Genomic DNA, 20030 nt, shown 5'->3' with positions numbered 1-20030 from the left:
AAATTTAGTAATTCCCTGATTACCAAGAAGCATTGTCTTACTGCATTTGTGTTATGAGACTTGTTTAAGTTTTAGAAGAGTTTCTTTGGTTGTTTATGTAGCAGTGGAATAGTTGTTAAGCAGTGGCAGAAAAAGCTTCCAAACTTGTACCATGGTGCTTTTGCTGCAAGTGATTTATCTATCAGGTTAGTTCTGCAGCTAAGCTTCAGCAAGTTTCACAGTGCATTTGATTTGTTGATGTTAGCTGCCAAATATTTAAGATCACAACTGTCAGGGTGGTGTCCTGACAGCTGCAGTGTTGAGGATACAGTAAAGCAGAAATTACTCAGACTGCATAGCATTTATTCTGAACTTGTGCTTTGGCAGTGTTGTGTATTATATACACAACATGCTATGGTTATCTGACCCTAAATGTGCTGTACTAGACTTTGTTCTAGTAATGCTTTGTAATGCTAAGAGAAAACCCAAATGTGTGTGGGTTTTCTCTTAGCATTACAAACCTAGGTTTATCGTTTAATTGTCCGATCTCACTATGAGTAACAGTTTCACAGATGCATACAGACTCTATACTTTACAGGAGAAAATGTGTCATAGTTCATGAGCCTGCCAGCTATTGTCTTTAATCAATTTATAAACTAAAGACAAGTAGTCTGATTGTGAGCAAGAGGAAAAAATGCATCTCAGAATAACCCTTATAATGGGCTGAGTGCTGCACTAGATCATTACTGAGAAGCAGAGTGATTATACAGAGTGGAGAAACCACGTGAACTTTTGTATTTTCTTGACCTTATCATGTAATCCACCAGTAGTTTTGGGATTCATTGAACAAAAGGACATCTGAACATCTATCATCTAACTGTGCATTTAATGACTTGGTAGTTACCTGGAGGGCTGTCTTTGACAGTCATGCTAGTTCTTGAAGGCTTATACCAGCTTTTGCTGTTTAAATTTTTTTTTCCTTTGAAAAGTAATGCAGGGTCCTGGGTATTGTGCAGAATTCACACACCTGCTAGAAGGGGTAATTTTATATAAACATTTTTGTTTGCATTAACAGTGCAGACTTCCAGAAATAGAGAGCTGTTAGATATACTGATCAGAATGTTGTATGACAGTTCAGATGATACTTCCTAAAAATGTCATACTGGTTTAGTTATGTGTAAGGTCCTGGGTATTGTGCAGAATTCACACACCTGCTAGAAGGGGTAATTTTATATAAACATTTTTGTTTGCATTAACAGTGCAGACTTCCAGAAATAGAGAGCTGTTACTTTTCCTGATGAGAATGTTGTATGACAGTTCAGATTATGCTTCCTAAAAATGTCATACTGGGTTAGTTATGTGTAAGTAAACCTGTTGTTAAACATAAAAACTTCACTGCATTTCCATGGTTTTGGTGTTGATCTTAAGCACTGTGCAATAGAGACCACTGGGTTCTCTTGGTACTGGTTCTGTGTTTTAGAGAAATGCTGTGTGAGGAAGTGGTAAGAGTCATGATGTGCTCACTCCCCTTTTTTATGGTGCAATAAATTCCTTGCTTACTGGATTTTTTCATACTGATGGTGTATCACACCAGGTATTTCAGTCCATCATATTTTTGGATAAGCAGCTAACATTCTATTGTGTTACTTTGGCTCAGAGGAGATAGAAGACCTGATGGAGCATTTAGAAACACTGTGTTACACCAGATGACTTGAGCTTTGTGCTGCAAAACTCTGTGTGTGCTTGGATGAAATTTTTCACTTGGGGGAGAAGAAATGAAACTGCTTTTTAGATCATAATGGAACAGGAAGAGGTTGTATAGAAAAGTCATGGAAGTGCTAGGGAACGCTGTCAGCGTTCATGTTACTGTAGCTGAATTGTTGGCAAATTCTGTTTTCTATAACGTGAAGTTAGCAATAAAAGTTATATTATTTGAATGGAGTCCAACTTGTAGCAGAAAAGCAGGTATAGAATGGGGAAGGCCTTTTTGTTGATGACTAACATTTTTAATAGGGAAAACCGTGTGTGCTGAAATAAGCCTAAAAGAGGAAACTGGAATACACAATTCCTGTGGCATTGCCTGGACAGCATTGCTGTCACAGTGGGATCACTCTCACTGCTTCCATGGTATCTGTCTGTAGACAAGGGGACACTGATCCAACGGGAATTAACCCATTGCTTTTGATGCCTTCATAATTTTGCTACCACCTGTCACTACTTAGGCATCCTTATAAAATCACTGGCATAATAATGTCATGCTGGGTGGAAAAGGGATAGTTCTGAGCACTCTGGTGAGACTTGTCTTGCCCTGAGAGGTGGGAAGTGCCCATGAAGGCAGCAGTGAGGGAAGGGAATGGACTGGCTGGCGAGGGGCAGTGCCTGCTGGCACAGTGTGTCCCCTGACAAGACTGCTGAGGCCCAGGGGATGCCAGGCCCCAACATCATGGCTGTTTCCTCATCACTTTGTCTGGAGAAATCCACATGTCTGCTAATTCCAATGAAATCCCGATGTGCTTGCTGATCATTGTGGGAAGTATTTGAAATGATATTATTAAGTAGCTTAAAGCAGTGTAAAAAGGAACGACTGTGTGTTTGTTGAATGCAAAGCAGCTTCCCTGTGGCTGCTGCAGCTCCAGAGTCATTTATCCATCTGGTGACTTCAAACCACTGCTCAGCTGCTCAGGGCTGCCTCCCATTCTTCATCTGCACACACAGGTGTGCCCATTTTTATTCAGCTGATTTGCATCTTTCAATAGATCAGACCCTGTTCCATCACTGGCATTAATCCTCAGCACTGTGTTTGGCTCAGACTTTTTCTGTGTCACCTCTCCTGACTGGGAGTGAGTGCCTGCCCAAGGAACCATTTGTCTTCAGAGATCTCTCTCCATTGATGTCTCTGTGATAGATTATTCAGCTGGATGCACATCTCCTCTGTCTTGAAAGACAAATCCTTCTGCTAGTTGAAAGAGACAGACATTAATACAGGAGAAACTTTTATTCTGAAGTAGTGCTTTACCTAATGAGGGATTTCAGTAGAAACCAAACCTCAAAAATCTGTGCAGCATAAGCTTTTAGACCACATTTATATTTAGATGTCTGATGCGCTTTTCTGTTTAAAAGGAGCTTTTGTTAATAGAGCTGAAAGCTTTTTTAGTCTCTCTTTGATCTCTGCCTTTTTTTTTTTTTGTTTTGTTGCACACTAAATTATCTATTTGTGGAAAGTGACAAAAGTTACATGTGCTGTCACTGGACAGCTCAGTGCTTTGATGTGTATTACAAATCCATGCTGTTGTTTGTTATTTTACAAAAGGGAAAGCTGTAAAAGATACAGGCTTTCTCTGATTAATATTGTCTGCATGTGTGTTAGCCTGTACATGTTCTCTTTGGAAGAGTTGGGCTACTGATATATTAGCACTGTGTGACATAAATAACAGATATTTTGCTGTAAACTAATGCTGTGGCTGAGGCTGTGTGTGGTGATAAGGCAGCTCCTTCCCTAGCATAGTACCTTAAAATTGTGTTATCATCCTCAGGCATGTACAAAGCAGATGAAAACTTCTTTGGTATATGTCTTTTTTTCCCTCCTCTTCAGATGGGAGTAGAAGGCACAGATGAAGGTGCTTCTGGAGCTCAGCACTCTAGGAAGTTGGTCAGCTTTACCCTATCAGGTAAAAACCAATGCTTCTGTCTTTTACAAATTATTGTTTAAAAAAATGTAAGTTTCTGTTCTAAATAACATCAAAGATGGAATGTTTTTCTTCATTAGCCTCTGTAGGAGCACACTCTAGTGGCTTGAAAGATGTCATTTCTTTAGAACTTTTGTTTGTTGAAAACCAGCCAGAATCATGCATCTCCAGGAGTGAAAGAAATGGATTTGATATATCCCAGCATGAAAAATTTAGGGATGTTTCCAGTTTGCACAAGGGACAGTTCCTCTCTGATTGAAGAGTGGAAAGCATAACTTGTAACTAAAATGCAGTCTGGCTCCATCACTTTGAAAAAAGCAATAGCTGAATGGTGGTTTGAAAGGGAAAAAAATTCACTTGTAACAGAGCTAAGCTGTCACTACAGTGAAATAGCTGTAGGGGTGCAGTCTACCAGCTTCACGTGTTTTGATTAGCACTTTATTCCAGGGAAATCCTGTGTGAGACAGAGGCATATTCAGCTTGAGTAAAGGCAGATGAAAATCACTTCTGAATATTGAAGAGCTGACAATAAAATGTGCAGAGATTGTAAAGGTAGAGCAGAAAAAATGCTTTTTGAAGTGGCCTTTCAGCAGTGACCTGAGATAGAGCTGATAGGTTCTACAGACTCAGATACTGGACTATGCAAGTAATTGCTTTGTGAGTTCTGAAAAACCTGTTTTGTTTAATAGACAGTTGTGATTCTGCCTGAGGAGTGCCTGAAGTAAGGGATTCTGCCTGAGGAGTCCATGAAATAATTTTGACTGATAGGCATGTGACACGTGTCCTGTAATGTTTTTGGATTGTTCATTTACACATGGCTCTATTTAATTGTTTCTGCTGTATGGCTTAATTCTGAATTTTGGGTAGGATTCTTTTTTTTTTTTTACCAAATCCACAGGCATGGCATTTAATTTTAGAGCAGTGAATTCTGCTGAATGTCTAAACTGTATGTGCCAGTTGCATTGCTGCATGCAGCATACTGCTGTACTTAATGGAAAAAGAAAAATCTTGTGCTTCAGCAAACCTACAGAGAAATGTTTTACTGTTAAGTTTAAAATATAATATTATATTAAAAAGTACCTCTTTATTTTTCTTGTTGCTGAAGCCTGCACTGTCATTGAAGCCCTTCGTCATGGCAATATGCTCCTGAGGAAATTATTATTTATTGTTGTAAGTTGTGAGGGCAGCAGTACTGAGGCTTCCCTAGGAAAAAAAGAAGCCTTTTCAGAAGACTTTGCCTCCTTTTATGTGAGGTGGATTATCTGCTCTGTTGGGAGAAAATTGCATCATACTCTAGAGCAGACTTGGAAAGTTACATTTATCAAAGACTGAACTTTTGGAAAGTGTCTTTTCACTGCATTACCTCCCATACAGTTTTTTATCTTCTCTCCTCATCCAGAAACAAAACAAGTACTGTGTGATTCATTTTGGGCTGTTTCTGTTGGGGTTTCTTTTTTTTTTTCCTTGAGTGGAAATACCTTAGATACCTTAAAAAAATATTTGTAGGTGAGCTACAAGTTTATGCTTTTTATTTTACAAATAAGTGGAGGCTCAAATGTAAATGAGGATGTTGATACCGTTCTTCCTTATATTCTTTTGGGAAAACACTTGATTTCCTGCTGTACACTGGATCCAGTTAATGTGTGAGTACTTTTAAGTTGCTTTATTTAGTAATCTATGGTGAATTGATTTCCTGGGTAATATTTTAGGAATACACTACTTTGTGAACTAGCTTTAATTTACTCAGTTCCTTTTTCCTTCCTTCTTGTTTTGCTTTTTAGATATTAGAGCAGCTGGACTTAAAAAAGGCATGTTCTTCAACCCTGATCCTTATCTAAAGATGTCCATTCAGCCAGGCAAGAAAAGTACATTTCCTACGTTTGCTCACCATGGCCAGGAAAGAAGGTCGACTATCATCAGTAACACAACTAATCCTGTTTGGCACAGAGAGGTAATGTATCCCTTCTGGGAGCTGGCTGCCAGCTGATGCAGCCTTCCAGCCTTGCATTTTCTCCTCGTGCATTAGGCCTTACTCTCTGAAAGCTGTGAGCTTATTTTGTAGCTAGTTATTTAACGTGACACAGAAATTTTAGTAATTTTAAGAACCCTGTTGGTGGATAGAAGCAGTTATCGTCTGCATATTAAAGCTGGGTATTTCAGCTGCTGGCAGTTCATTCCCTTCTCTGCTAAAAAAAAGCTGAACTCACTTAGCCACCCTGTAGATTTCTTCAAACTGCAAAAATAAATTAATTAAAGTTGGATTATATGTTGTGAGAAGACTCTTTAAGAGATGTTACACTACATGAGCATTCATGCTCAGCGATTGCACAACTCTTCACTTGGAAATGGTGTTTTCGTGCTGCATAGCAGGTGATAAATATTCCATTTTGTCAGGCTGAGGGATGCTCTTTGATGTAGCCCCTGCAAGCTACACCTTGTAGGAAGAAAAACCCAAGAAGGTGTTAGAGCACCACTCAGCAAGGGGGGAAACTGGTAGTCTGCAAGTTTGCCAAACGTGCTTGTATTGGGTAAACTGTGCAGATCCCATGGAAGGAGATCAGTCCCACAACTGTCATTGAGTGCAGGAGAGCCATGTCTGTGCTTTTGAAGATAAATGTTTATGTGGCAAAGTGAAACTGCTGACACACATCCATAGCCCTTTCAGGACTGCCAAGCCTGTACTGTGGTGAATGTTAATGCATTCTTTGGGGAGATGAAAATTGAGTAGGCTTTGGGAAATGTTTCCACAAATCATAAAGCAAACAAGCAGTAAAGCAGAACTGAGCAGGGCCAGCATTAGCACTGCCCTAGGGTGCTTGGTTGTGGGAAAGACTGTAGATGTGAATAGTCCTAAAATCTTTTAAAAAACCAAAGTTCAGGTCTCTACACTGATTCTTCTGTCCATCTATCCAGTAGCTAGAAAGAAAATTTATCTGTTTATCCCCCCCCCTTTTTATTCCTCCTCCAGTTCTCCTTGGCTTTGAAGCTTATTAGAAAAGAGATAATGTTCACTGGTGCACACATTGTATTAGCTTGCTTTAGCTGCTGGAACTTCCTTTTAGCAATACTCTGACAACAGCAGTTATGATCCCATTACATATTCTGTCCTAGTGGTGCAGGATTGATCCTGTTTTATACCTAATACTTTCTGCAAAGTAATTTGCAATATAATAGCAAAGTGAGAGTGACACATTTTTAAGTTCTGTTTATCAGAGGAAGCCAGTTGTGACAGTTGCTCAGCATGAGGAAGGTATTTTATTCCTGACCCAGTTTAATTGGTTTTTTTGAAGATGTTTATCTGATGCCTGCAGCTGAACTGAGGACCTATTTCTCCTATTGCTCATTGTTCAGTATATCTTTGGCTACCTAACCACACGTGAATTAGGCATTGTGCACAGGTGGTTTGCTCAGAGGTCATGAAGGTGGCAGATAGCAAAAGAGTAACCAGATGACCTTGTTTTTTCTGAGTAGGTTATGCCATGCTTTGCTTGCTTATTTGGAATATTTTAAAATCTAGATGACAAATATATATTTTGGGTTTCTAAGCCTGTTTTCCTAAGGGAATTTATCATCACACTGGATGTGTGTGTATGTGTGTGTGTGTCTGCCAACATGCTTGCTTAACATTTGCCCTGTACCACTTTTGAATCTTTTGGCCATTGTTGGGCAGACTTGACAGAGCAGTACAGATCTAAGAGATGAAGTACTCAAAAATGCATGAAAATGAAAGCTGAAAAGAGTAACTGTGTTAATGTTCCTGTGTAGGGAAAGGTGAAAAAATGATTTTACCAGACATTAAGAAATCTTCTGTAAAGTAACATCATATTGTTTAAAGGCCTCAAGTGCAGGAAGAGGTTCTCTTGGAGTTTGCTGGGAAGATTTGTCAATGTTGGGGCAAAACTCCATAGAAAATTCTCCTTCTGTACTAATGCTGTTCCTGAATGTACTGTACACACATTGCCCTTCTGACTTCCTGTCATGCATACAAAACATGAATGCCAGGCATGATTTTGGGAGGGAGATTCTTCTGAGCACAGCCTGGAGTGAGACACTTCTTTCCTTCCTCCTGCATGGACCTGACAGAGTGCAGCCAGGATTCCTTCTCTTTTTGCTTTCCCCTATGCAAATGGAAGCAAGCAGTAGGATACAGGGCGTTCTACTTTCTGACATACACCCTGAAAGTGCTTTTATCCAGTGCAGTTTCTTACTGAGCAATTCTTTTCAAGAAACTGTGAAAGGGGATGAGGAACAGTAAAAAGCTAGTTACATATGCAAAAATTCTGTAATAAATGATGTTGACATTATTTTGCCATGTGGAAACTGCTGTCATCAGTCATTACTTTTGGAGTTTGCTGCACATTAGTAGTAATTAAGTACATTCTTTCTGAATAAAGGTGTATTGATATGGTGTCAAATATGTTCTTTCCTTCCAGAAATATTCTTTTGTTGCACTTCTAACAGATGTCCTGGAAATTGAGGTTAAAGACAAATTTGCCAAGAGTCGTCCAATCATCAAGCGCTTCCTTGGGAAGTTAACCATACCCGTTCAGAGACTTTTGGAGAGACATGCAATTGGGTAAATGAATACATTCTTAATGCTAGCTTGTGTTCAGCAGGAGGACTCAGCATCTAGGATACTGAGAGCAAAGAGCAGCCTTTTTGGTTTACTCACAGCAAATTTGTACTACATCTATACTAAGAAATATATTGTAATTTTAATAGCTTTATTGCCTGACTGGAAAATGGCAACGTTTCTAGCCCTGTCCTGAATACATGTACCCACGTTTCTGTTGGTGTGTGTCTTTTTCTTTCAGCCTTATTTCTTTACATAAAAAATGCTAGTCACGAGAAACCTTACCCTCTGGCTAGCTAGTCAAGAAGCAAGGCATTTTCATAGTACTACATGGTTGTGTGCAAATCTTTTAGAACAAGCAGGTATAATTGACTGACTTCTTGTACAGCTGGTGTCTTTGTAATTGTCAGCTCACTAATCAGAGATGTAATATCCCTTCAGTGAATTGGCCAGAACTGCAAGGCTGGGAGTCCTTATTTTCAGAGTGCTTCTAGCACTACACAATTAAAATTGCCTGTTGTTATGAATAGCTCAGTGATGGGACTCAAAATTCACCTCTTGTGCATGCCTTTTTTAAAGGCCTTGCCTCAAAGTTTGCTAAAGTTAGTGTCTCAATTGACTTTAAAAAGTCACAGGATTAGGCCCATGAGGAATCATGGTGAAATTAAATGCATATTTTCTGCTTTAAAGCTTAAGGGCATGGCAGTGTCATCACACTTATACAAACTGGCATCCTTTTCCGCAGATATTCCCCTCAAAGTAACAGGTTGCATAAGGGGAGAAAATCAAATTCAATTTGAAAACAGTATTCAACTTTACATTTTCAAAGTGGTGTCTACACTGGTAAGTAAAGGAAGAATAAAATTGTAATAGTAGCTTAAAATTTTGATGATACCTTCTGACATAGAACTTTTTTAAAAGCCTGTCCATTTGTTTTGTAGTGGTATCCAAGAACAGTGATATATACACAATATAACTTTTCTAGGAAGTGCCTCACATCGAGTTTCAACATATTGGTTGAACAAGCAGCTTTTTCTAATAAATTTGCACACTCCTATAAACTCAAAAATAACTCCATGATCTAGGCTGGTTTTAAAACCTAGTGCAGGGTGTGTATTTCCTTGCTAAACACCAAAATGTTTTTGTGCTCTGGGATTCCTGGTGCTGTGATTTGTGGAAATTACCAATTTTCTGTGTTCATCAGTTCTCACCTCTGTTTCTTCAAACCATTAATCTGGAAGACATTTCCTGTTTTCTTCTCTGAATTTCAGTTCTGTATAGTTCATATATCAAGTCATTTTGGGAAAGGAGAGGCAGTATAAGAAATCTCTATTAAGAATATGGGTATTCGGTTGGTTTGCCATACTGCTGTTAGAACTGACATTAAATCTTTGCCTCTTCTTCTGTAGTATACCTGTCCATTTTCAGTTTTTGTGTAAAGATTGACCAAAGGTTTTGAAAAGTAAAGTAGTGGTCAATGTAGATGTGAAGTAAAAATGTACCAAATACACAATTATAACTGCTAGTGCTCTTGTATTTTTTTTTTTTTTGGTCAAGCTAGTATAACACCATCATTTTGGTAATGTCAGGGATGATACTTAAGGAATGAAAATATGAAATCCAGAACCATCCTCTTTTAATAAATTCTACCCCAGTTTTAGCTGTAGTCAGAGCTCACAAATTTGTGTAATGAAAGGGCCTGTGGCTTTAATTTCCTGGACAGCATGATAAATGAGCGTGAGAATCATCTAGAATTGATTCAGCTGAATACAGAAAAGGCATTATTCATGACATGGCTTCCTCTATTCTCGAATGGCATGGAGTAATATAAAACTTATGTAAAAACTGGAAACCTCAGACATTTGATGGTGACTTGTACTTGGAGTACAGAGTGAGGAGTCTGTGACAGGTCCTGGAGACACTACTCCAGAGATTTGGTATCCTGTGGGCTATTGAGCAGTACGGAGAGGGGAGGCTGCTTGTCCACTCAGGGCTATTTTTTTTCCCCTAAAAGTTTATGCAAACTACTGCAGCTTATTTCAGTAATAACTTGTTTTATTTGGCAGTAGGAGTGCTCTCATTAAAAGAGAGGTGTTTATACCACTATCAAGTTATTTGCATGGATAACAATAATTTCCTGTGGAGGTCTTTAGTAGCTCCCTCTTCTTCCTTCAGCTGTCCCAGCTGTGCTGAGGGGAGCTGGAGCTGTGAATTCTGGCTGTGCCTAAATAAAAATGTACAGCCTGGGATCTGATCCAAAGTCTCAAGCTGATACAAATGTCTAACCTAGTCTGAGCCCCACTGAATTCAGTAACTCTTAAGAACGTTTTTAAAGATAAATTCAAGCATTGTTTTACTAAATCAGAACATAGAAGTGCTTTGTTTAATGTGAAAAATTATGAAGTAACTATTTGTGACTTTTGTACATAGTAAAAACCACAAGGGGGCAGAAAGGTTTTGTTAATTATACACTGCGTTTGGGATAGGAGGAGGTTAGCCTAGAGAGGGACCTTTGCAATTTGATTTCTTTAGAACTTAAGATATTTTGGGATCTATAAGAATTGGTGGGGCACAGTCTGTATTTGGAATTGATCAAACATAGTTTTTTAGGCTGCTTTATCTGTTAACAAAAGGTATTTTACACCATTGTTAGTGTTTGTTCTTTTCCATGCAAGCTGGAGTATGTGGCCGATTTTAATACCATAATAGGAATTAAATACTGAAAACATGAAGCCAGCAAAAATTTTAAAAACCCAGTATTTTTGATTTTGCAGAGACCAGGTTGTCAGCTATAATCTTGGTAGAAGGCTCCCTGCTGATCATGTTAGTGGGTATCTCCAATTCAAAGTGGAAATCACGTCTTCTGTTCACGAAGGTGAGAATTTGTCAATGATCTGGATCTCCAGACAGTTGTATGGAAGTAGTTTCTCTGTATTTCTGTGTCTGTGCTTTTCTGTTGTTGAGGACATAATATACTTTCTCATTTGTGTATGGTCCCCCTACTACAGATTTTTTCTGTTGGGATTAAAAATTTAGATATGGCACGTACTGCCTTGGACATGGCAGTTCAAGAACCAGCAACACTTAGCATATTGTTTTTGATTTTCTTGGATAGATTCTAAACGAATCTGCTTGTGATTCTCATTGTATGCTTGGCAGTGCTCTGTCTTTTGAAAGGAAAATGGGAATCTTTAAAGTCATACTATACACCTCTTAATTTTTCTATATCCTACAAAACAGTATACAGACTTATACAGAGAAAATTCTGTAACTGCTATTCCAACAGTGTAGATGCCTCTGTTACTTTGACTGAAGTTTCTTCCCTTGGTTTTCTGATTGAAGTTAGCAAGCATCTTCAAGGATGTGTATTGTTATATAATTTAAGTAGAATGAACTGTGTGTTCTTGCTTGTGTTTCACCTTCAGTCTTTCTGTCTCTGCAGATGCTTCACCAGAAACAGTTGGGACTTTGCTAGGAACCAACTCTGTAAATGGAGACTTGGGGAGCCCCTCTGATGATGAGGACATGCCAGCAGGACATCACGATACATCCACGGTGTGTTCCAACGGCCCCGTCTTTGAGGAATCTTCTGGAGACACAATCCTGAGACATTCTTTAAGGACTAGTAGGACTCTGGAGACAGACCAGGATGAGCTGACCTCTGGTGGTTCAAGATCATCCCCTCCCAGAGGCCGCCAGGACTCACTAAATGACTATCTCGATGCAATAGAACACAATAACCATCCCAGGCCAGGGACATCTGCCTGTGGTGACCGTCCACGAGGAGCCTCCCCAAAACTGAGGAGTAGCTTCCCTACTGACACAAGACTTAATGCTATGCTTCACATTGACTCAGATGAAGAGGAGCATGAGCTGCATCAAGACCTGGGTTTTCCATCTTCTTTGGAAGATGATGGTGGCTTAGTAATGCTTAATGGTGCTACCAGAAACGTTGAAAGAAATGAAGTAAGTTCATCAGATCAGGTAATGCCGGGGCCTGCAGAGAGTGAAAGGGTTTCAGCCTCTGATGCTCCTTTGCCATCAGTTGATGACCAGCAAGAGTCTCTCCCAGAGCTTCCACCTCCAGAGGAAGGAGGCGAGACCCTGCAGGGCTCTCAGGCAGAGGCTGCAGCGGAGCAGGCTGGCAGCGAGTCCCCTGCCCCTGCGGAGGCAGAGCAGCCTCCCGGCAGCGCGGACCCGGGAGCTGCTGAGGCCGCAGGTGGGAGCAGAAGGGGCGTCAGCGAGACGGAGTCCATTGACCAAGGCTCGGAGCCTTCGCAGCTGTCATCGGAAACGGAGCAGAGCGACCCCGCTCGCACCGAGAGCGTCAGCGAGGCCAGCACCCGGCCCGAGGGGGAGAGCGACGCCGAGGGCGCCGACAGCTCCTGCAACGAGAGCGCGACCGTGCGGCGCTCCTCCGTGGAGATGCGCTGCTCCTCCTGCGAGAGCGCCAGGTTTCCCGAGACCCCGGCCTTCTCCCCTCAGGAGGAGGAGGAGGAGGAGGGAGCCTGTGCCCTCGAGGCAGCTGCGGCGGAGCCGGGTGCCGAAGCGCAGGAGCCTGCGAGCGCTGCTGGTTCTCTGCCTGCGGTGCAGTTACCTCAGGAGGAGGCGCAGGAGGCTGAGGCAGGTGAACTGCAGGACCAAGAGGAAGCAGAAGAAATCTGGCAAAGAAGAAGAAGCCTGCAGGCAGCAGCTGCCCAGAGCCAGTCTCAGGATGAAGAAATTGAGGGAGCGCAGGCAGCTTGTGAGGGTGCCACAGCGCAGCTTGAAGGAGCTACTGGAGGTAACAACTGCAGGAGGCACTTTCTGGAGTGACCTTACTGCACCTGAAAACAAGATCCTTAAATTCTCAATTTTCTATCTTTCAAGATTTTTTTTTTTTTTGTTCCTTTGAATTTATTTCTTTCTTCAAGACACTTTTGGAGGTTTTTGATTTAATGAAAAATCCAAACCTGAAATATCCAAAATGTGTTTACTTTAAAATTGGATGTATTTTAATTCATGAGGAGGAGGAAAGAATTCCACAATATTACCCTGCTCACTAATGAATATGGTAATTAGGGACAAAACTCCCCCCAAAAGTATGAAATGCAAAATAGAATTTATATTGCGCTCTTTTCTTTTGGATGTTTTATATTAGCATTAAAACATAAAGGTAATCAAAAGAAAGGGGAAAGGAAAAATAATCATATTTTGTCAACTTCAGGCTCTTTATTTTCTTTTTCCCAGTTCCTTCTCTGTACAGATGGATCCTAGCGCACAGGAACCTTGGGAGGAGAGAAATGTGTTACCTAAGTTAACACTGTAAAACTCTTATTGATTTTTAAATTATTTTAACAGTTGAGAATTTTCTGTCTCACTAAAATCGCTGAAAGTAGAAATGCGTCCCTAATGAATTGTTTCCAAGCAACTTTAATAATTATGGAATCTGTTCAGTTTCTTCAGGGACTGAAGTATATCCAATCAAGTGGGTTTCCAAATGCATCTTTTTCATAGCATACCAAGAGCTATATATAAGCAAAAAAAATCCTCCCTTCATAAAAATGTTGTTGACTGAAAATAATAATTTTGGTGTTCATTTCAAATACTGTCAATATTTTACAACATTTTCTAGACATTTGGGATGCTCTTTATTAGGTGTCATGTTGCATCATGTTTTGCAGATCAGTTTGGCTGCAGCAAGGAAGGACAGTGGACAGCTCCACCTCCCACTCTTAAGGTTTCTGGGGCCAGGTGGAGCTTTGTCCTGGGATATGGCTCAGGCACAGGTTGTTTCCATGCCCTGACTTTGGCTGCTCACAGATGGATGCAGCACATCCCAGAGGTGATGTTTCCAGGAGCCATCCCAGAGGAATCACTTGCCTAGAGCTGTCAGCATAATTTATTTTGACCCCTAGAAAAGATGACTGTTAGATATATCCTGAAATACCATAGTCCTGCAGAAGCTTTAACACTGCTTGCTCAGTTTAGAGGTAACTCTAGGGCTTCCTCACATTGACTGAAAAAAGAAATTTGTGTGTGTTTTGGTTCCAGGTTCTCCAGCCAATGGCCACCAGCCCTTGAGGTCCCTGCCTTCGGTGCGTCAGGACGTTAGCCGGTACCAGAGAGTGGACGAGGCTCTGCCACCAAGTGAGCTTCTCCATCCTTTAACTGGGGCATAAGCTGCCTGTGGCTCATTACTGAGAGTTCATTACGTTTCCTTTTTGAATGTGAGAACTGAGAATGAGCAGCTGAGGAGTTGGAAGTGAGGAGTGAGGATGGTAGGGTCCGGTGTTGTTGCTGGGATAATTACACCTGGGCACACAGACTTGCTGAGCGTCGCTCTTGCAGAGACACTGCTGCCTTTCCTGTGTGCACTGCACAGGGGCAGGGAGATGAGGTGATGGTGCCTGTGAGGGACTGTGAGCTGTCAAACACTCTGAAATCTCTGAATACTGCTTGTGTGGTAATGATTTACAAAGGAATATACAACACCTTTCATATCTGCAGATTAACTTGCAGGTGTCTGTGTTTCCTTGCATTTTTTGAGGCAGAGTGAAGATTTTATATTAAAATAAACCTGGACATTAAGCAACAATTAGATGAGCCTTAATGAACAAATGAATTGTAATTTCTCTAATGCATATGAAAAATACATTGCTCTCAATTATTGAACTTATTCATGTGCCTAAACTTTGAGAAGTGAAAATCTATTCAGTATTATGTATTCAAAGAAAGGAATTCCCCCCCGCCAAAAAAAAGGCTATACAGCTGATAGGCAAACATAGCTTTAAACCAAATATGAAAAAAGAAAAGGAAATTCAGACCCACTGAAGTCTGTGGCAAAGCTCTGTTACTTTAAAGGAGTCAGGAATTAAGATACTTAGTGTAAAATGAACAGATCCCTATTTCCCAGTATGGTATGGGACTGTGTTTGCTCTGTAATTGCAGCAAGTAACTGGAAGAAGCCTGATAGCAAAACCCAGATAGGACTGTGTGTGCAAAGCCAGGATGATGATATGGTTTTGCAGCCTGCTGGTTCTGTTATAATCAGATTAATCCTGTGTGCGATCTTCAAGTTAATTAACTGCCACCCTATTATACCAGTTCTACATTTTACAAACCTATGTCTGGGAGACAGATATTTCAGAATTGCACAGAAATAGCTGGTCCAGTTCTGTGGTTTCAGAAGAAAACTATACACTACAATAACTTACTGGAAAAACTGCTGAAATGTTTGTGGAAAAAGCTTTGATTGTGTAGTATTTAAACATTTCTGCCATTTACTGGGTTTTTGCATGTAGGCATGCATGTATGCAGCACTGTAAATAAATAATTTGCTAATACAAAAGTCTACTAGTCATTGCCCAAATTCAGTTTGTTTTCTCTAAAGCTCTGCTTTCAGATGTGTGACAGGTTTCATATTTTAATGTTGAAAAATTAAGGAAAATATTAAGAATCGGATTTTGAGCTGTAAACTGTAATTTCTTTTTAATTTGGATTATATTCAATTTGTTGTTTCATCAACATTTGAAAGTAACAACGAAAAATATGTGTCATTCTTTCAGTCTTGTGTTAGGTCAAATTAAAGAACAAGAGAAAGAATTTAAATACTGATCTTTTATTTCTGCCTCTAATGTGCAACAATGTGCTCCAGTTCGTACACTCCTGGGGAAAAAATTAATAAAGCTTGACCATGAAACATTGATGAATGACAATTCAGCAAGCTGTTTGTAACACATTTGACTAGCAGTGATTTGATGGAATATAGCCTCATTTAGGAACACAGCAGAAGACAGCCTTGTCCATCACAACAGTGATGCAGATGTTTTACTTTGGAAGCCATTGCCCAAGTGTTTAAACTTGTGTATTTTAAATTAAGTGCGGGAAAAAACGGTTTTCTTCTGCAAGAGCGTGTTACAGAAATGGTGACAGTGTCAGAATTGGGCATAAACATGACAAGAAAAATCCCAGCTTACTAACTTACTATACCGTGGTTTAGGGCTTGACAATTAAGCAGGATAATGAATTCACAGATGTGAACTGTTTAAGGGATTTTGGTTTTGGTTTTTTTTCCAGTGAACAATTCTGTTCTTCCTGGAATATTTTGTTTACAAACTCTGGTTTAAAAACTTGAGTTTTTTTATTTTGTCAGCAGATACTACTTTCGCTTAGACTTGCACTATAGACAGTCTCATCTAGATGCCTGCTGAGCTCTCTGTCAGAAAAAGACTGTTTTTCTACTGATATACTAAATGGTTTGCACGTTTTCTGTAGCTGCAGGTGTCTAAGAATCTGGCATGTCTGTTTCTGTATAGATGTGTGTTTTTTATATACATATGCATATGTCTACGTTGTAGTAGAAGTTATTATAGAGACAATAGGTGGGGTTATAAAAGTGACAGAGCTCAAACAAATCAACAAATAAGTCCCAAGCCCTGCATAGTTTACAGTATGTTATTGCTCCTTAGACTGGGAGGCTCGAATTGACAGCCACGGGCGGATTTTTTACGTGGACCACGTGAACAGGACAACAACGTGGCAGCGCCCCACAGCCCCCCCAGCCCCACAGATCCTGCAGAGATCCAACTCCATACAGCAGATGGAGCAGCTCAATCGCCGGTAAGAGTCACCCTTGGTGCTTGTGAGCTTTGTGTGCCTGCACAGCTGCATTCACCATTGCAAGGCTGAGCATGGAGACAAGGCCACAGCTGCTCCCACTGCTGGCCTGAGGTGGTTGTTTTTGTGGGGCTGTTGCTTTTAGTTTGCATGTGAGCTTCCAGGGCTTTTGTGTTCCACCTGTGATCTTAAGCTATGTGACCAAAAATAATACATCTGATGATGGTTGTCAGAAGTTCAAAAGGCTATTAATGCAGAAATCAGAGGTCAGTATGTATTAACCTATATGGCAGAAAATATGGGCAGGGTCCCTCAGAGCCAAAATTGGATCATAGTTACCATATACTATATGTAAAGTCTAGTTTTCCAACCCTAGGTACCAGAGCATCCGAAGAACAATGACAAATGACAGGCCTGAAGAGCACACAAATGCCGTGGATGGAGCTGCAGAGGAAGCTGAATTTCACCATTCTAATTCAGGTTAAAAAAAAAATAATAATTTTTTACCCCTTCTCCAAAGAAGGGAGCACTTATCTCACAGATGATTTAATGAGAGTACTTAAGGCGAACCCTAACTTTTTCTGCTGAAAGTCTGTGTGAAAATGAAGCCATTTGTTTTCAATTCTGTCTAGTTTTGAAGGTTATGACTCAGCCTGCTCAATATGCTGAAGAGAAGATTGTGAGATTCAGAGCACTTCTCTGTCAGTACTAGACTGGTTTAGAGAGCAGGACACTTGCAGTGAAAAAAATATAAAATTGCGTGATCTGGCTTACAAATATTTTGACTCTGCTATTGCAGTTTGAAATAGTAGAATGTAGAACTAGAAAGGGCTTCAGACAGTCATTGGCTACATCTCTAGATAAATTGGATGAGCTGTTCCTAGGCCATGCTTGCCAAATGCTGTCTCATGAGTTCTTATATTCTCCACTCGAGGGACATTCTTTAACTTTTTTAGACAGTCTACTCTTTATTCTTCTTATAACATACCCTTAAATCCATTGCTTCCTAGTCTTTCCTTGTGACTTCTGGGTTTAGGTCTCTAATTAGTTTTTTGGCCAGCTCAGGATTGTCTTGAGTTGGTCTTCAGCTTCTGAGGAATATTTCAGAAAATCAAGTAAAGCTATGACTCTGCTGTACTGAAGAGATTGTGGAAGTGTCTTACATAAAACACTCCTTGTACATTACTGCAGAAGGTTTTGTTTGTTTTGGCTTGGTTTTTGTTTGTTTATTTTCTTTTTAATGATTTGACACTAACCAGTGTTTAGTCTTTGATCTGCTAAAATCAAGTCCTGAGCCTTGTGTGCTGAACTTTGGCAGAAAAGTCTGTTTTCATTGGTCTTTGTGAGTTGATTATCCCTACCTGCACACAGATCTGTGTACTTTTCTAATGTGGCCCTGTGGTTTTGAATCTTGTCCATTCTGCTATCCATGTACTGTAGAATCTCCTAATTGAAACAAGTTTTTTCTTCCCTACCCAGTCATTAGTAGAAATAATGAGTAGGACCAGACCCAGAGAGATCTTAGTAAAACATCTTGGTGGACTCTAACAGCATTATCCCATTCCTTCTGAGAACTCCTTCAGACCTCTGAAAGAGCCACCAGTGTCTCAGTGATTACTCCACCTTATTTCCTAACTGTTGGAGTGCATGCCACCAGACCTAAAGGCTTTGAAAACCTTGAATTTGCACCATGATCTTTACGCTGCTCTCTCTCACCTCCATTTTTTCATTCTTCTGATAGTCTGTCCAGTGTTAACCTTTGGAATGAAGATAGGAAGAAATACCTTTTGTTTAGGGTTCTAAACTTTTTTTCTTTTCACTAAGCAGTTCTCTCCTTTGTCATCTTCCTACTAAAAATTTACTAACATGTTGATAAAGTTTTTTACCCATCCAGTCCCTTGCACAGCTCTGTGGTGTCCTGTGCTTTGATTTGGTCTCTAGATGCTCTTGGTGTACTCTTTTAAAAGTCTCTCCTAAATTAATCTGAAAAGCAAGCAGTGTCACCCTTTTCTGAGTTTCAAGTCATTGTAAAACTTGAGATTTACCCAAGTGTTCCTTTTTATTATTTGTGCACTTCTGCTGTAGCTGTTTCCTTTTCTAGCTTTGTGCAAGTACAGCCAGATGGTTAGTGCTGTACACAAGTTAAGCAAATTCAGGCCAAACCCTAACCAGCAAATTCAGCTGAATAAACTTCTCATAAACCAAATTCATAAGCTTCAAACTGCAATAAAAACCCACCTGGTGGCCCATTCTGGTTTCCAGATTGACCAGATGATGACAGAGGAATTACCTGCTGCATGTCACAGCATCTTCCAGGGTGTGAGAGTTGCCTGGTGTACACCCAAGTTTTGTACCAGTACAGAGTTCACATAAAACTTGAGTGAGTGTCTGCAAGACACTCCCAGCCCAAGTATTCAGGCACAGCTTCAGGAGCCTTTGTGCCACTCTGCCTTTGCCCTGTTCGTGATGTGTTCCATGTGGGACAGCTTGAGGTCTATTGTTTAAGTAGTGTTTCTAAAACCCCTCTTGTTTATTTATTTTGCCAGTTTCCCTCACACTTCCTGGTTTCCTTTAATGTGTTTATTTTATTTTCTCCATTCCCTTTACTTAGAATCATACCTTTGTTATTTTCCTTTTCTTTTGTTATTTCTTCTTACTTTTCCCTCACTTTTGAGTCTCATTCACTACCTTTCTCCTTGCTCTGCTTGTGTGTTATGATCTTTTATATCTGTGATAGCTATGGTCTACATGATTAATGTTCATTTGATGGAGAAGAGTGCACATACTGCAACATGTAAAAAGAAAAGAAATTGAAATGTAGATGGCAGCACACATTTTAGTGTAGTATCACTGAAGACCAGATCTGAACTTGCAGTTTTTCATTTACATTAAAAATACACTTCCAAATGTCTTCCAAGAGAATTGGGGGCAACAGTGTTCACATTGTAGCAAACAACACTCAATATTTTTTCACTTCCTTCCTGGTACTGAAGAAAAATCAGGGCACTTCTGTAGTTGCTAGGAGAAGACACAAATGTTTATTGGAAGTTGAAACTTGAAAGGTACTTCCTTGGCAACCTGCTTCTTACTTACATAAGCTGTTTCAATACTGTATCAAGACTGGGACTGTGGTAATGGCAGATTTATTGTTTGTTTTTTAAGAAGGAATGAAATATTTATAATTGTACAATGAC

At 40.1% G+C, this 20030-nt stretch overlaps 1 protein-coding gene across 3 annotated transcripts in view; it reads left to right on the top strand.

Moving 5' to 3' along the window:
• HECW2 (HECT, C2 and WW domain containing E3 ubiquitin protein ligase 2) overlaps window positions 1-20030 on the top strand; it is a 143154-nt gene that overhangs the window by 83466 nt on the left and 39658 nt on the right. For all 3 annotated transcript variants that reach the window (XM_005490915.4, XM_026795747.2, XM_074548205.1), the window contains 8 exons: window positions 3572-3647; window positions 5447-5616; window positions 8099-8241; window positions 11013-11113; window positions 11681-13021; window positions 14272-14367; window positions 16689-16839; window positions 17213-17316. In XM_005490915.4, coding sequence (XP_005490972.2) covers window positions 3572-3647; window positions 5447-5616; window positions 8099-8241; window positions 11013-11113; window positions 11681-13021; window positions 14272-14367; window positions 16689-16839; window positions 17213-17316 — 2182 coding nt within the window. The remainder of the gene's footprint in view (window positions 1-3571; window positions 3648-5446; window positions 5617-8098; window positions 8242-11012; window positions 11114-11680; window positions 13022-14271; window positions 14368-16688; window positions 16840-17212; window positions 17317-20030) is intronic.

The sequence above is a fragment of the Zonotrichia albicollis genome, chromosome 10, assembly GCF_047830755.1.
Source record: "Zonotrichia albicollis isolate bZonAlb1 chromosome 10, bZonAlb1.hap1, whole genome shotgun sequence".
NCBI classification, from domain to species: domain Eukaryota; kingdom Metazoa; phylum Chordata; class Aves; order Passeriformes; family Passerellidae; genus Zonotrichia; species Zonotrichia albicollis.
The sequence above is the reverse complement of the archived record's forward strand: the minus strand, read 5'-3'. Positions and strand labels throughout refer to the sequence as shown.